This window comes from Schistocerca piceifrons, chromosome 3, assembly GCF_021461385.2.
Source record: "Schistocerca piceifrons isolate TAMUIC-IGC-003096 chromosome 3, iqSchPice1.1, whole genome shotgun sequence".
Taxonomy (NCBI): domain Eukaryota; kingdom Metazoa; phylum Arthropoda; class Insecta; order Orthoptera; family Acrididae; genus Schistocerca; species Schistocerca piceifrons.
In genome coordinates this window covers 132,133,856-132,151,972 of record NC_060140.1, presented here as the reverse complement: position 1 = coordinate 132,151,972, position 18,117 = coordinate 132,133,856, and the positions used below count along the sequence as shown (strand labels likewise).

The 18,117-nt window shown below is 46.8% G+C and overlaps 1 protein-coding gene across 1 annotated transcript in view; it reads right to left on the bottom strand.

The window, feature by feature from the left end:
- Positions 1-2,201: 2,201 nt before the first annotated feature.
- Positions 2,202-18,117, bottom strand: part of LOC124788464 (facilitated trehalose transporter Tret1-like) — a 109,006-nt gene continuing 93,090 nt past the window's right edge. Inside the window, exons 5-6 of the mRNA XM_047255735.1 lie at positions 7,258-7,536; positions 2,202-3,366 (exon numbers count right to left, since the gene is read on the bottom strand). Coding sequence (XP_047111691.1) covers positions 2,545-3,366; positions 7,258-7,536 — 1,101 coding nt within the window. The 3' untranslated portion in view covers positions 2,202-2,544. The remainder of the gene's footprint in view (positions 3,367-7,257; positions 7,537-18,117) is intronic.

The following is an 18,117-nucleotide window of genomic DNA, read 5'->3' as shown; positions in this document are numbered from 1 at the left end:
TAACCTCCAGAATGCCGTCCATTTTGTTTTAACTGTTCTATTAAGGCCTTCTGCTCAGGCATTTATATAGCATGCGGACGTATGTTCTGTCTGTGCACCCTCTCACAAGAGGAGGGTCTGACCCGTGGATCACCGATTTTGATCAATTTTACAAAGGTTGAAAACGAAGAGAGATGTCTTTTGGCTTCTTACTTAACACTTCCTAGTTCTTGAAAAATCTAGGACAAAACTGATGACGGAAAGTCATATTTTCAACGCTATGTATCGAAGATCGTCTAAAACATTTTTTATTAATATAATATGAGTTCCAAATTTATTTATGTTTGCGTTATGAAAGTTTGAGTTTTCATGCTATAACTTGAGTATCCGTCATTCGACACGTCTAGCAGAGCGACATCGGCGGTCGAGCCGTCGAAGCGTTGGAATGGCTGGTCTGTTTTCGATTCCTGGTCGTATCTTTTTTTCACTCCACACACACACACACACACACACATACATACATACATACATACATACATACATACATATATATATATATATATATATATATATATATATATATATAAAACTGAGATTATTTTCTTTGCCTTTATTCGAAATAAAACACCAGGAGGTATGATGATCAATCAAGTAAGAATATACAACATGTTGACAATTATTTTCATGGTGATACATGGGCGTACTACATAGGACTTTTGTAGATGATGGTGGTGATGATGAACCAACCAGCACTGTGAAAGTGATACCACGGAATATACCTCACTTTGTCAACCGTGTAACGTTTACTTTTTCCGAAAATTAAAGAACTTCATCGTGTGACGTCAAAATCATACAACATGTAGCAAAGCAGAGAATTAAAACATAGGATAAATGCCGTCAAAATTCGCGAGTTGGACCATAAGCAGTTGTCAACGCCTGTCTTTCAATATACGCTTTTATATGCTTGGTACGCCTGCAAATTGGTGTCCGATATATATGTTTTTAGCTACGTGATTGAAGTATGTTTTCCATGAACAATGTACTGGAAAAAAATAGTGCGGCGAGATTTCGTGCGTGTGTTGCGCATGGTGCGAGAAATATTTATCTTTTGCCTGCTTTTCAAGCCACTGATTACGAGAACGCTCATGAACAGACGATCAGTTAGATTTACGCAATACCACACTTTAGACGTATTTTTATACTATGTATCACATTAAAAATTACTGTCAATTCATTGTACACAGTTTTTTGATTATTGATCATTCCTCCTGGTGTTTTACATAAAAAAGGGAAAGAGAAGTATTCGAATTATCAGAATATTATCTGATACACCGAACAAAAATATCGAATGAAAAAAGCGACGATCAAGTATCGAACACGGACCAGCGGTCTGATAGTTTAATATCTTGACTGCTCAACCGCTGGCCTCTCCCTTCTAGACGTATAGAGCTACAGTATGAAAGCAAAAACGTTAACAACACTATTACTACTAACTTTGGACCCAATATCATTTAATAAAAATTTTTGTTTGTAGTCGATCTTTCGATATATAGAATTGCTAATAAGATTTTTTTATCATCACTTTTGATCTCTGTTTCTTCAAAAACTAGCGAGTGTCTATCAAAAAGCCGAAAAACACGCATTTTAATTTGTCCATAGAGTAATGTATAGTGGTGTCTTTTCTTATTTCCACCTATATAGTTGCAAGATCCATCACTCGGTCTGTTCTTCCATAATTTTCGATGTTGATTTCTCGTTTTCAGTTAACTTATTAAACAATTTTGATGGTGTTTACATTCACTTGCAAGGGTGCGTCATGTGACTGTATCTGCCCATGATGCACTATGGGACTTAACGTCTGAGGTCATCAGTCCCCTGGAACTAATTAAACCTAACTAACCTAAGGACATCACACACACATCCATGTCCGAGGCAGGAATCGAACCTGCGACCGTAGCAGTCGCGGATGCACTATGTACTGATGCAATAAGGTACTGGTATAGTATTATCTTAAAAAAATAAAACTTCAGGTATTTCATCTATAACGCCGAGCATTCGGTCGTCTTTGTCAATAACCTAAAACCTGCAATTTGTGTACTTCCAGCAATCAGTGGAAAGAATGGTCCTAGAAACCTTTCGTGAAACGCATGAGCATAATGGTTGGACAACAGAAGAAAGAAAATTTACTAATATTTCGTTTTTCAAATGAGGTTAAATATTAATCTCATTGTAATACAGAATTTTCTTTATTTACAACTTAATTCTTTACAAGTCTTTTGCATATCTCCTCTTAATACTTTAACACATTTAACACCTTCAAAGGGAAAAAAATATTAACATTGTCCGCTGTGAGAACCCGCTAGCGAGATTGTTTCACATATGTTACATAGTTTTAAGGACGCTAACGATGTTCACAGGCTTTTACGAGATCAGTTTCCCAGTCTATTCCTTTGAGGAGGAGGAGGAGGAGGAGGAGGAAGAAGAATCACGAATAAAATATCACCAGTCACCAAACACTGCCCAGACGCGCTTCTGGTGAGATGCTGGTAACCGGGTACGAGCGTTCTAGGCCTTAGGTAGGGGACTGATTGGTGTCACCGACTGGTACTTGTGCCTCGTGATCCAGAGGAAGTTGTCCCCTGCGAAATAGTCCTCCACCTCGTTGAGGGTGCGGCCTTTCGTCTCCGGCAGTATCAGGTACACGAGGAGGGTGCCGAGGAGGCTGGCCATGCCGAAGGCCATGAAGATCCCGGCGATGCCGATGACGTCGGTTAAGAAGGGGAAGACTTTGGTGGCGACGAAGAGGCCCGAGTTGAAGATGAAGAAGGTGTAGCCGCCGGCGACGCCGCGCACGCGCGCGGGCAGCAGCTCTCCGATGGCGATCACGGGCAGCAAGAAGAAGCCGGCCGTGTTGGTGGCCACGTAGAGCAGCAATAGCGCCGCGATCACCATCGGCTCTGACGCCGGCACAGGCTCGGAGGCGGGCCGGTGTTCCTTCAGCAGGCAGACGACGCCCAGCGCGAGGGCGGCGAGCGACGACAGCGCGCCCGACACCATGGCCATCCGCCGGCGCGTCCACCAGACGAGCAGGCAGCAGCCCACCGCGCAGAAGACCATGCGCACCACCGCCACAACCACCGAGAACGTCTCGCCCTTGATCTGGCTGCCCGTCGAGCTCGCCGACTTCACCACGATGTCGACGCCGTAGAAGATGACGAGGAACGTGCCCGATACGATCTGCATGATATTCAGCAGGTTGACGATGACTAAGGGCTTGTAAACCTGGGGCATTACGAACACCTTGCAGCAGCCGCCCTTGGTCTGTGAGGCCTGCTGCTCGTCGTCCGACCGCGCCCGCTCGATCAGCTCTGTCAGCTCGCGAGCCACCTGCAATCACATCGTGTGATATGTTACAGTACAGAATAGTGACGGGTAGAAATTAGAAATCAAGTCACACCAGAGGCAGAGGCGGAAGCAGGAAGTAAGTTGCAAGTGGGTCATGTCGTCGACACATAACGACACTGTATGCTGAGTGAACATACACATGTAGCAGAAGCGAGAGCGACAGAAAACTGAAGGAAGCGAGACATGTACAGGGTGGTCCAAAAGTCCGGAAACACCCTCATAAAATCCAAATGGAGTAGCAGACAAGGAAACAGAGTCCCTACACACGAGGATCGGGAAGGGGGAATCTTTATAGGCTATGCCACCAACATGGCGGCCATCTTGAAAGCCACCATCTTGGATTCAACTCCAAAATTTCAAATGGGAATGTGGTCATGTGACATATCAAACAGATAGAGAATTTCACCAGAAAAACAATGCCGATGTTATTTTAAACATAGGTTAATTCATTCTCGGGTTATAACCAGTTACATGTGGCAGCAGTGGGACGCTCGGCAGCGTGAGTATTACGTACTGAGAAGTCATAAAATGGAGTCTGGAACGATGCAGAGTGACTATCCCATGCCTGATATGTTACTTGTGTGTAACTGTTAGGTATCATTTACTCATGCTAACGTTTTCATCATTGTTTCCCTATTTCCAGGTTACAAAATGTCCTTAACACATGAAGAACGCATTGAAATCATCTTGATATCAGGAGAAAGAAGCACACGGGTCATTGCTGAGGATTTCAACATTCGTCACCCAGCCAGACAGCCCATCACTCACAGCGCACTAGCCAAGCTTTTGGCCAAATTCCGAGCAACAGGTTCTGTTGCTGATAAACCTGAAGCTGGAGGACCAAAACCCGCCACTGATGAAGCAACAACAGTGAGCGTGTTGGCATCATTTAGCAAGAGTCCGCAATGGAGTACTCGTCGCCTGTCACAAGAATGTGGGGTTAGCCGTACCTCCATACTGCGAATTTTATCGTTGCACTAATGGCAACCGTACAAAATTCAGCTGCTCCAACACCTGAACGAGGATGACCCAGACCGTCGGTACAGTTCGCAGAATGGGTGACACAGCAGCTACAGATAAACCCACGTTTCCCTATCAGGTGCTGTTCAGTGATTAAGCCAATTTCTTTATCTATGGTGAAGTGAACAAGCAGAATCATAAATACTGGTCCGACAAAAATCCGCACTGGATTGATGCTTCCAAAACGGTCGACTCACAAAAAGTGATGGTCTGGTGTGGTGTGTAGGGTACCAAAGTCGCTGGACCTTTTTTTTATTGATAGTACGTTAACAAAAAATGGTTCAAATGGCTCTGAGCACTATGGGACTCAACTGCTGTGGTCGTAAGTCCCCTAGAACTTAGAACTACTTAAACCTAACTAACCTAAGGACATCACAAACATCCATGCCCGAGGCAGGATTCGAACCTGCGACCGTAGCGGTCGCGCGGTTCCAGACTGTAGCGCCTTTAACCGCTCGGCCACTCCGGCCGGCAGTACGTTAACAGCCAATGGGTTATCTGAGGTTATTGGATGAATAAGTGTTTCCCTCGTTGGTAACGGAGGACGGGAGATTTCCGGAATTCTTCCAGCATGATGGAGCCCCACCACATTATGGGCACAATGTGCGAGCATACCTGGATGTGCAGGTCCCTCAAAAGTGGATTGGTAGTAGGGGTGCTGGGGAGTGGCCACCACGTTCACCAGATTTGACTCCTTCGGATTTTTATCTTTGGGGTCATGTCAAAACACTGGTTTATTATGTGAAAATACGGGATTTGCATCATCTAAAGCAGCGCTTTGTTGACGCGTGTGGTCAAATTCAGACAGATGTGTTGGTCAAAGTTCATCAGGACTGGGTTCAGAGGATAGCATTAACAATCCAACATGATGGACAACATATCGAGCCATTCCTATGACTATTGGTGGTCTGTCGGGACTGTGTAACATCGGCGGAATGTCTCTTCGGCATATAACATGCTGCTGAGCGTCCCACCGCTGTCACATGTAACTGGCTATAACCCGAGAATGAATAAAGCTATGTTTAAAATCACAACGGCATTAGTTTTCTGGTGAAATTCTCTATCTGTTTGATATGTCACATGACCACATTCCCATTTGAAATTTTGGAGTTGAATCCAAGATGGCGGCTTTCAAGATGGCCGCCATGTGGGTGGCATAACCTATAAATTTTCCCCCTTCCCGTTCCTCGTGTGTAGGGACTGTTTCCTTGTTTGCTACTCCATTTGAATTTTATGAGGATGTTTCCGAACTTTTGGACCACCCTGTATTTTCGTTAGCTCATAGGACATTCTGTAAGAAACTCTGTCTCTCTCACAAGAGCACATAGTGAGGAACTGACAGAGCAGTTAAAGTGACTGTGGCAGAATAAGGAGGATACATGCAGTTATTACAAACCAAACCTTGCACCATAGTCTCATGCTTGCTTCCTTTAAAAACCCCAGATCTCCAGCTTTCATCATGAGTTGATCATTGGGATCGATGGAATTTACATTAATAGCTCGCGATTCCGTGATTACGATACTGTAGTGAATCTACGTCCTAGACGCTCCAGAGCATTCTATGAATTAACTGAAGATGACCCTGATGAACATCATGCTGGTCGCCACCTACCATCTACTGATGGAGGAACTGACTGTCTTCCAACAACACCACACCGCTGGGTGCTGCCAGCACTGAACTTTTACACAGAAGCCAGCAACAGGGCCCTGTGAGAGCCATGTTTCTGATCTAGACTCGGGTGCTTTTGCGTGCTGCTGGAGCTGAGGACACTATGCTGAGGAATGGCTTCTCCTGCTTGCCAGCAAGCAACTGCCGGAGCCAGCGTCACTGACATCATCTCCTGGGGCGTGCAACCGTTGAGCAGACTCTACGGGCGTCAGCTGGAATCTAACACACAGCTGAATAAGTAACAGCCGAGGCTGGTGCGGAAGAGCGACGACTTGTAGACGTTGTGAATAAATGACTGAACTGTAATATAAACATTAACGTCGAGAACACTTCACAGGTTCCCATCTCTGTCCAGACTCCACGCATGGTTATCTCTGCTCAGACTCCGTAGATACGTGACTTAACGAATATAGCTGTTCACAAGTGTAGAACAAACCCTGATCTCGTAGTCATCCTTCGAATTCACAAGACCAAACAAACAGTGATATTTATTGACTTCAGAAAAGGATATTAATCCATAGACAATATATATGTACTTGCGTTCATACGCAAAGTGTCCGCCCTGATACCACCCAATCCCTGTGGGTGCTATCCAGCCGCAGCAAGGGCTGGCCGATGCTCCAGAATGACAACAACCACTCCTAGGCATAACAGGGAGGAAGTAGCTCGGAATCACAAGTGCGATCCCTTTGTTGGCAGGGGGCTCAACCAAAAGAGTACATAACGATACCACTATTCGCATTAACTAATGAGCTAGCATTATCGGGTTTACAAGACAATGGCATCGAGTACAAAATGAAGAGGTAAGGCCATATGCTGAAGACGCTGACTCACACTACAGAGATAAAATTTGGATGGGGAGGTCAAACCCCAAAGTGGGACCTAAAACGTAAGGATAGCTGGGCCAATGTAATCAAAGACACCAAGATATGGGAGGGATGGGGTAAAGGGAAAGGATCGGGAACAGGAATGGCAGTGTGCAGGAAAAGGTTGGGAAAGGGAATGTGGCCTGGGAAGGAAGAAAGAGCTGTGAGCTGTGAGCCCTGGGACAGCCGTCAGCTGATGAACTCCAAAACAAATGCCCCCAGACAGGTTGTCAAAAATGGGCCACCAAAGTCTGAATGACCATATAACTCTCTGACAAGGCTACCTATTGCCTTGCAAGTGAGGAAGTGTCAACTCACCTGCTTGCTGGTTGCCGATGTGGAACCACGGAACCATGCGAGCGCCTTCTTGGCGTCGTCGAAGCGGCCCTGGCGCACCAGCCAGACGGGGCTCCTGGGGATGAAGCAGAGCGCGACGAGCGCGAGCAGCGGCAGCACGGGCCCCGTGCCCGCCACCACGTGCCACTCTAGTCCGGCGCCCAGTGCGTACACCAGCAGGATGCCCATCGAGTAGCTCAGCGTCGGCACGCCCGCTAGCAGTCCACGGATGTGCACCTCGGACAGCTCGCCCAAAAATGCCTGCCACAAACAACAACAAAGTTTTTCTCTCTACCGTTGAAATTTCCTGACGTCGGTGCCTCGGAGCTTCTGCGACATCACACAAAATCACACTAACGGCCACAGCCAGAATCCATGTACTCTTGGTGTCGTTCATCGTGCGAAGCAAGTTTTGCATCTTACGGCTCTGGAGATTTGATTGGAAGCGTTTATCGCGGACCTGCTTTAATGCTTTCCTTTGCTACACTACTAAATTAAACTAAATTTAAACTCCTGCCCCAGAAGCCGTAAAGGCCAAATGATACCGACTGGCCGCCGTGTGATCCTCAGCCCATAGGCATCACTGAATGCGGATATGTGGTCAGCACACCGCTCTCCCGGCCGTATGTCAGTTTCCGAGACCGGAGCCGCTACTTCTCAATCAAGTAGCTCTTCATTTTGCCTCACAAGGGCTGAGTGCACCACGCTTGGCAACAACGCTCGGCAGACCGGGTGGTCACCCATCCAAATGCTAGCCCAGCTCGACAGCGTTTAACTTCGGTGATTTGACGGGAACCGATGCGGCGAGACCGTTGGCTCTGCTACACTACATTACACTAAAAATCATTGTAAATAGCGTTTATTTATATACGCAGACTGAAGCGACGAACGAAAATTTGCACCAAGGCCGAGATTCGAACCAGTCTCCTGCATACTAGGCAGATGTGTTAACCACTACGCCATCCTGGCACAGTGGTCTTACACAACTGTGCGGACTACCTTAGCACGCCTCCCTCCGCAATCCTCAATCCAAATATTGATGCTGACGTACTGTTCCAACATGGTTGGGGAGTTTCTGCAATGTTGTTGGTGTTAGGGGCAATAACGACTGGTCTGAGGCGTGAAGGGTAATTTGGACTGAGGAGGGAGGCACACTAGGATATTCAGTGCTATTGTGCAAGGCCACTGTGCTAGGTTGGATACTAGTGGTTAGTGCATTTGCCTAGTCAGGAGGAGACAGGTTCGAATCCTGGTTTTGGTAAAGATTTTTCGTCGCTTCAGTCTGCATAAGCACATCATAGATGTTTAAGACATGAAAAGATCTCTGGAACCATGTAGCTACCTTTGATCAGCGCATTCTAAATAAGTTTCGCCGGCCTCGCTTTGACCCATGAGACAAGGTTTAACATCTCGTAATTCCACAGTCAGTAATTAAAAGCCCAATTTACAGATCGGGCCACTGGAGTGGAATATGTTCACCACTAACAATTCAGTGCGCCACCTGTTACTGGCTACTAGCAACTTCCTCTGATACAAATGGCTATGAGCACTATGGGACTTAACATCTGTAGTCATCAGTCCCCTAGAACTTAGAACTACTTAAACCTAACTAACCCGAGGACATCACACACACCCATGCCCGAGGCAGCATTCGAACCTGCAACCGTAGCGGTCGCGTGGTTCCAGACTGAAGCGCCTAGAACCGCTCGACCACTGCGGCCGGCTGAAAAAAAGTAAAACTGTTCCAACTCAGTAGGGGAAAAGCTACATAGAAACACGAAACAGATTAGTACGAAACAAATTAAATTTATTAGTACCAACTAACCATAGCCAAGTCTGTCACTTTTATCTAACACCACCTCCAGCTGGCTAATGGTCACACGCTCTGCTCTGGGGCCAGTTTTGACCGAACAGGTCCACGCTCACTTAACAACAACAACACTGGAGGAGGCAATGCGGTTTCGAAAGTTTCGTAGGTTTTTCGTAGCAGGAAAATATTCTCGTTGTTCACATAGGATCAGTAACTCCAGAATTCCGAAATTATGACCCCATTAAATTACAAACTCCGCCCCAGAGGGCCACGACTTTTCACCTTAACCCCACGAGGGCTGCCGGACCACTGCTCGATTTCGTGAGCCCCAAATTGCTCCACAACGTTACAGTAGACTCACGAAAATCCGACGTTTGACAGTCTGGTAAGTCTGTGATCGGAACTGCGCCTGTTCCAAACACGGATAGCACACACTTGCTGCGACAGGCGCCTCCTCCCCTCTGTCACTTTCCTCACGGCAATATAAAATGTGTGTTATCGACTGTGCTCTTTTCATGTTATTAGTGAATTTGAATTCTGCTACACGGATTAATTGTTCTGTTTCAATTTTTGTGTTGGAAAGTGTTGTGTGATTGCGAGTCCAAGTTGAAAAGCTAAACGTAAGCATAAAAATTAGCTCTTACTGATAAAAGAGAAATTATTTGAAAGGTACGACCGAGGTGAATCTCCAACTTCCGTTCCCGAAGCTTGTGATACCGGGCGACCTACCGTTTATAAAGATGACTAAGAGAAAAACCCTTCGCATGAGCGACTACCCTGAAGTTGAGGAAGCTCTGTACGTTTGGTTTAAACAACAAAGTAGCAGACATGTCCCTAATTCGGGAGATATTTTGAAACAGAAAACCCAGCTTTTTTATAGTGAGATGACCAAGAAAGTTGATTTTCGTGCCAGCGATGGTTGGTTTGAAAACTTTAAGAAGCGGCATCGCGTTCGTTTCTTGAAGATGAACGGAGAAAAACCATCAGCAGACGAGACTTCAGTTTCTCAGTTCAGTCAGGACTGAAATGCCAAAGTGAACGAACTAGGCATTACGCCGAAACAACTGCATAATGCCGATGAAACAGGCTTCAGCTGGAGGCAGCTTCCAACAAAATCTTTTGTAATGAAGGAAGAAAAAAAAGTTTCAGGAAGGAAGCCTCAAAACGACCTTACCACGTTAACTGTGTGTGCCAATGAAAACTTTTAGCTGTGGACAAATCCAAGTCTTCACGCGCATTCAAAAAACATGTAAGTCCAATCTCTTCCGGTGACGTACAAAAGCCAAAACCGACCATTGGTTACTACAGAAGTTTCTTTTAGACTGGTCTTCCAAATATTTTGTACAAGAAGTCAAAGAACATTTAAGGAGAAAAAAACCTGAAGGCCCTTTTGTTGTTAGATAATGCTCCAGGACATCAGGACAAGGAAGAAATGAGAGTTAAGATGGCTGATTGTTGCATAGAGGCTTTGTATTTGCCAAGAAAATACGACTGCATTGATTCAGTCGATGGGTCAAAATGTTATCCAAATATTAAAAGCACATTACAAAATGCGTCTGATATCGTCAGCCAACGCGACGCAGACATCACATCAAACTTGAAAAAATTTGACATCAAGCACGTCATTGTCAATGCAGCATTTGGGTGGCGTCAAGTCAAGCATTTAACTCTGATAAAATCCTGGGAACATATTTGGCTAGAAAACCCACTCCTTCCAAAGAAAGACGACAGAGATAACAAATCTGAAGATGATAACGAATTTACCAGGGCTGCGCTTACATTTTGGATGAAATTAACATTCCGCAAGAAGATGCCGATAAATTGAGAAGGTGTGTGTTAAAGATAACCTTGGTTCTGAACTAACAGAAGAGGTGATCCAGGACCTTATCGCTCATGTAGACGACGACCACATTGAGGCGACCACGGAACGTAAATGCACTATCACTTGTAATGAGGTTATGTCGGCTGCCAACCCTTTGGTATGTTGGTGGAACTCAATTACGAGAACATTTTAACGTAAAAGACATTCGAAACAAAAGTCATTACGGACTATTTACGAAAGAAGAAAAACTATTACAGATTTTTAAGCAATAATACGCTATTTGTATAGACTATATCTCTATGTATGTGCATTTGTAATACATACACACATAATAAATTTGACTTATACGTACAGATCTTTTTTTTATAACCCTAGTGATCGTAAAATGTGTGTGCGTGTGCGCGCTCAATATGTATTCCAGCAGTAGGCGTGCTATAGTATGTACAGTACATATTCAATATTTATACAAAACAAGTTTTCTAGACTTAGAAGACTAAATTTAGATTAAAAAATTCTACCTTTGGCAATCCGGCATTTTTTAATACTCCTAAACCATCTCGACCTCGTAACTGTCGCACTATCGCGAGCCTACTGTATTTACATTTGAGAGCTCCAGCCAATCGGAAACAGGGGTTAATTGAAGGCATTTTAATTGTCTTTTTCCTACTCCTGCTTATCGTGGTTCTGTCAACTGCTGAATATTCAACAGTAGTCATGTTCTATGGATATGGGCAGATAAATGAGAAACAGAAACAATAAGCGGGTTTAGAACATTTTCTGTGATATTCCTGAGACGCGTGGTTTGCCGCGAAATTATTGCCGCCACGTCAAATCTTCAGCAATGTTAACGATGTTTCTTTCCTGAGAGATCCATGCTAAGAAAAGTCGTTGTGGCAAACCTGCCTTCGTCTGATGGCTCCTTGTTTTCGGAATTTGTATGTTTCCAATGTCTCTGCGATCGGTATCATCCAAGGCAATGTACCAAATTTTCCTGAAGAATAAAATTCAATAACATAAGAACTTATATAACAATGAAGTATAGGCATATGAGACATTAAAAAGATTGTAACTGCTGACACACGTTACGTAATGTTTGATACTTTCTATGAAAATGAGTTATACTTTCACAGTTAATGTAACGCCTTTGTAGCCCTTAATTGGCCCGACGCGGTGGTCTCGCGGTTCTAGGCACGCAGTCCGGAACCGTGCGACTGCTACGGTCGCAGGTTCGAATCCTGCCTCGGGCATGGATGTGTGTGATGTCCTTAGGTTAGTTAGGTTTAAGTAGTTCTAAGTTCTAGGGGACTAATGACCACAGCAGTTGAGTCCCATAGTGCTCAGAGCCATTTGAACCATTTTTTTTAGCCCTTAATTTTGTGTGAAGAATTTTTGTAGTAATGTTGTAAGGACATGGGTAGACAAATGAAAAAAATATATGTTTATAAAATACACTCAACAATCGCGTTTCGAACACGGGTCGCACAAGTATTAAACCGCGACGCTAACAATTGCCACCGCTTCGGCTGTGCCAAAAGACACCGAGCACCGTTTTCTCAGAAACGGTGGAGTATCTACGGATTAGCCGAGACACGCGTTCGCTTATTTTGACCGCTCTTCCACTGAGCAAAGTTTCTGGGAAGTCAGCTGTGTGCTCCTCGTGGGTGCAGGTGTGTACGAAGTTTCCTTGCTGCCTGCCTGTCCCTATCTCCGCCGCAGCCCAGCCTGCCTAAAAGGAAACACGAGAGTACACGTGTACTGAAGCACGATGGTTAAAGCAGGGCAGCTTCGGCTACTGCAAGCCTGTCAAGCTTCGCGGGAACCGTTCAGCCTGCAGCATCTGGCAACAGGTTGCGCTGTCGCTCCAACGTGACTAACCAGGCATATTTCTGCGTAGGTAGTTTCACCGTAGCTCATTCATCATAAAGATGGCAGCAACAAAATGAACAAATCAATCTTAAACGAGAGTGAGGAGAAATGAAGACTCGGACTGTATACCAGTCAGGTAACAGAGCCAAAGGCCAGCAGGGGAAAAGTTGTGTGTTTATGAGGCAGCTTTAAATAAACCCGCAAGTGAGACGCAATGAAAACTGCATAAAAAGTTACTGAACACTTTTTTGGGAACATAGACTACCTTACGATTGGTTGGTTGTTTGAGGTTTAAGGGACCAAACAGCAAGGTCATCAGTCCCTTGTTTCAAATAGGCTCCATTCCGCTAATGGGACATCTCACTAAAGTCAGAACAATAAAACGGAAAAAGGGAAAAACGTAATAAGGCAGTCACGTTGTCATTGGTAAAAAAACAAAATGAGGGAAGTCGGCAAGAGAACGAACCCAACACTATGCTGAAGCAGCATAGGCAAGACCACCTGTGACTTAAAAGGTACAACTGCTATAATGTAGAAAGTACGTATGTGAATAGAAAGACTAACCAAGCCTTAAAAAAAAGGGTAAAAACAGAGTAAAAGGGGAAGAAAAGAGGATTCCGGTCAGGGAGGTGAATCGGGAATCTCCGAACACTGCCTACAGTGGGAGACACCCAAAACTCACCGCCCTGCCCCAACACCAGAGAGAGATTAAAAATCTTAAAACTGAGAATAAAAACCACTCTTCCGGAGGAAACCGAGAACCAGAGAGACCATCCGGGAATCGTCAGCCAACATCGAAGGTAATGTGGGGGGGAGTCTGTACTTAGCACGCAGAGCCAAAAGAAGGGGGCATTCAACCAAAATATGGGCTACTGAGTGGAAGGCTCGACAACCACATAGTAGGGGTGGCTCATCACGCAAAAGAAAACCATGGGTCAGCCTGGTATGGCCAATGCGGAGACGACACAGTGTGGTTGAGTCCTTTTGGGAGAGGCGAAAGGAAGAACGCCACGGGCCCGGTGTCACCTTAATTGCACGAAGTTTATTAGACCGGGGAGCAGCCTCCCAAGAATTGGCCCATGACTGTGCGAAGTGGGATTTGATGTGAAGCCGTAAATCCGCTGCAGGGGGGGGGGGGGGGTTTACAGATAACGGGGGGTAAGTAACTGCTCCCCCAGCCAAACGATCAGCGAGCTCATTACCCGGGATACCCACATGGCCAGGGACCCAAAGGAAGTCAATGGAACAAGCAGCACGGTGAATACCAGCGAGATGCTCATGGATGGCAGAGACCAAGGGATGGCGCGAAAAACACCGGTCAATAGCAAGAAGGCCAATCATCGAGTCCGTACTAAACAAAACGCGGTTGTGTTGGGATTGTTTAATAAAGGTAAGGGCCTGGGAAATTGCCATCAATTCCTCCGTAAACACCCCACATGTAGGTGGCAGCAGATGACTTTCCGTTCCAACAGAGGACGTGAAGGCATACCCAACATGATCAGCAGATTTAGAGCCATCAGTGTAAAAAACAACAGCATCCCGAAACTCCCATAAAATTTGGCGGAAAAAGAAACGGAACACCACCGGGGAGATGGAATCTTTCGGACCTCGGCGGAGATCCATCCGAATTCGAGGCCGAGGAACTAACCAAGGAGGGGTGGAGGGGAGGGAGCGAGGAAGACAGGACAAAGAAGGAAGCTGAAAATCACGGCAAAGAGACACAAGGCACAGCCCAACCGGTAAACCCGCCCGAGGGCGGGAGTCGGGTGGGCGACGTCCATGGTCTGGGAACAGGATAGAATAGGAAGGATGAGTGGGAGAAGAACGGATAGTGAGGGCATAAGACACCAGAAGCTGGGACCGCCGAGCAGAAAGGGGGGGTCCCAGCTTCAACCAGGAGACTATCAACAGGCTAGTAGGAAGGCACTGGTGGCCAAACGAATACCACAATGGTGGACTGGATCCAGCACGTGCAGTGTGGAAGGAGCAGCTGAACCATAAACTTGACAACCATAGTCCAAGCGAGACAGAACTAGAGCACGATAAAGACGGAGGAGGAGGGAACGGTCCGCACCCCCAAGAGGAGTGGGCAAGGAAGCGAAGGACATTGAGTTTACGGAAACATCCTACCTTCAGGAGTCTGATATGGGGCAGCCAAGTGAGCTTGTTGTCGAAAGAAGAGCCAAGAAACGAAACTGTGGGACCACAGGCAATCTTTGTGCAGCGAGATAGAGCTCTGGATCAGGGTGGATCGTAGTACGGCGACAGAAGTGGACCACTCGCGATTTTAAAGGAGAGAATTGAAACCCGTGTGAGAGGGCCCATGCAGAGGCACGCTGTGTAGCTACCTGGAGCTGCCGTTCTGCAGATGCCATCGAGGAGGAACTAACCCAAATGCAGAAATCATCCACATACAGGGCAGGGGTGACCAAGGGACCGACAGAGGTCACAAGTCCATCGATAGCAATGAGGAAAAGGAGGACACTCAAGACAGAACCCTGTGGGATGCCCGTCTCCTGGGTCCATGGAGAACTAAAAGCAGTACCAACTCGGACTCTGAATGACCGATGGATCAGGAACTGGAGGATAAAAATCGGGAGTGGGCCCCGAAGACCCCACTGACGAAGGTAAGTAAGATGTGATGGCGCCAGGCCGTGTCATAGGCCTTGTGAAGGTCATAAAACACTGCGACCAAATGGCGGCGCTGGGAAAAAGCCTGCCCAAGCGGAGTAAATGATCGATTGGAGACCGTCCCTCTTACCAAACTGGTAAGGGGACAATAGATCCCGAGATTCGAGGACCCAATTGAGCCGATGGGCTACCATCCGTTCAAGTAACTTACAAACAACATTGGTCAAACTAATTGGCCAATAGCTGTCAACAGATAGGGGGTTCTTACCAGGCTTAAGGACAGGAACCACAATGCTATCCCTCCACTGAGAAGGGAAGTCACCCTGGAGCCAAATACGGTTAAACACCCAAAGAAGATGTTGCCGTTGTGGAGCACTGAGATATTGAAGCAGTTGGTTATGAATGGAATCTGGGCCAGGGGCCGTATCATGAGAAGAAGATAGAGCAGAAAGAAATTCCCATTCAGTAAAAGGTTCGTTGTAAGATTCTGACTCACAAGGGGTGAAACATAAGGTGGAAGCTTCAGCCCGCTGTTTTTGATGAAGGAAAGCAACTGGATAGGAGGCTGACGCTGATGCCACTGCAAAATGGGTCGCTAGATGTTCTGCAAGAACTAATGGGCCCGTACAAATGCCATCTGGGAGGTGAAGGCCTGCGAGGGTGGACTGCCGATGGCAACCTTTGAGAGAGCGAAGTGTAGCCCATACCCGTGACAGAGGGACAGTAGAACCAAGGGAAGAAACAAATCGTTCCCAACATATCCGCTTGCTCTGTTTGATTAAATAACGGGCTTTAGCGCGAAGGCGTTTAAAGGTAGTAAGGCTGGCTACGGATGGGTGCCTCTTAAAGTGTTGCAAAGCTCGACGGCGATCACGGATGGCAATGGCAATGGCAATAGCCGTACTCCACCACGGGACTTGCCGGCGATGAAAGGGTCCAGATGAGCGCGGGACAGCAAGGCTAGCAGCGCGAACAATCGCGTCAGACACGTCACGTAGGACGTCATCAATACAACCTGACAAAGAGGGAGAAAACGCGACCTGTGCAGTGTATAGAGACCAATCGGCGCGTTGGAAAGACCAATGAGGCAACCTGTCCATCGGGGAGCGGAAAGGGAGCGTGATAATCACAAAGGTCGTCGTGTGGCGACCAGTGTAATGAAGGGAGGAGAGAGGGAGAATAAAGAGAAAGATCAATGGCAGAAAAGGTACCATGACCGGCACTGAAATGAGTAGGGGAGCCATCATTAAGAAGGCACAGGTCATGGTCCGCAAAATAAATTGGTCTATAAGAAGAGCTCGTCTAGATGGAAAGGCACTGCCCCACAATGGATGATGAGCATTAAAATCCCCAAGGAGGAGGAAGGGAGGAGGAAGTTGCTGAAGAAGGGCGGTTAAGGTAGCAGGTGTAAGAGTCCTGTCAGGAGGAAGATAAAGATTGCAAACTGTGATTGCAGAGTCGAAGTGGACCCTAACAGCAACCGCTTCCAATTTAGTTTGAAGAGGAATTCACGTGCTAGCAATGTCTGTACGGACCAATGTACAAACGCCACCAGAAGCCCGCAGGGGTCCGACCCGATTTCGACGGAAAACACGGAACCCACGGAGGTCGGTGAGTGAGCATCAGTAAATTGAGATTCCTGGAGAACCACACAAGCTGCAGAGTAGGACGAAAGAAGGGATTTCAGTTCCGGAAGGTGACGATAGTATCCATTACAGTTCCATTGGAGAACCACAGAACGATGGTTTAAATGGGGGCTGAACACTTTAAATCCAGTCATACCGACGGGTCCCCACCCGTCACCGACAAGGAGGGGGCGATATCCATGAACGACAGGTCAGAATCCGGTTGTGAAGTCGGGGAAGGGACCTCCGGTGACACCAGAGGCTCTTTGTCCCGGGACTTATGTTTCTTCTTCCGTTCAGGCTGAGACCGAGGAGGGCTGTGTGGCATGAAGGAGCCAGCGGCAGCAAGATCAGGAACAGAAAGAGACCGGGCGACCTGGGGGCCGACAGACCGCGGCTCTCGCGGTCGTCGCGCGGCAGCAGACCTTTGGCCTGGAAGGTGCCGGGAAGGGGCATCCTGGGAGAGGCGCCCTTGACCGGCAGACGCCGAAGGAGTGGGACACTTCTCCGGCTGGGGAGGGGGAGCAGCGCCCATAGGAGAAGGTGTGGGAGCCGCAGGGGAGGGGGGAGGAGAGGGGTCCGGGATGGGGGTAAGGAAGGGGGAGGAAGGGGTGAAGATGTAACCAAGGTGTAACTAGATGTCATGGACACAGGGTGGAGTCGTGCATATTTCTTACGGGCCTCTGTGTAGGTTAAACGATCGAGGGACTTATACTCCTGTATCTTTTTTTCCTTCTTATATACTGGGCAATCTGGTGAACGTGGAGAATGACTACCATGACAATTTACACAGACAGGAGGGGGAACACAGGGACTCCCCTCATGGAGTGGACGTCCACAGTCACCACAGAGAGGGGCCTGTGAACAGCGGGAAGACATGTGTCCAAAACGCAAGCACTTAAAACACCTCATAGGAGATGGGATGTACGGCTTCACATCACAGCAATAGACCATAATCTTAACTTTCTCAGGAAGGGTATCCCCTTCAAAGGCCAGGATAAAGGCACCAGTATCAATACGATTGTCTTTAGGACCCTTCTGAACACGCCGAACAAAGTGAAGACCCTGCCGTCCAAGATTGTCCCAAA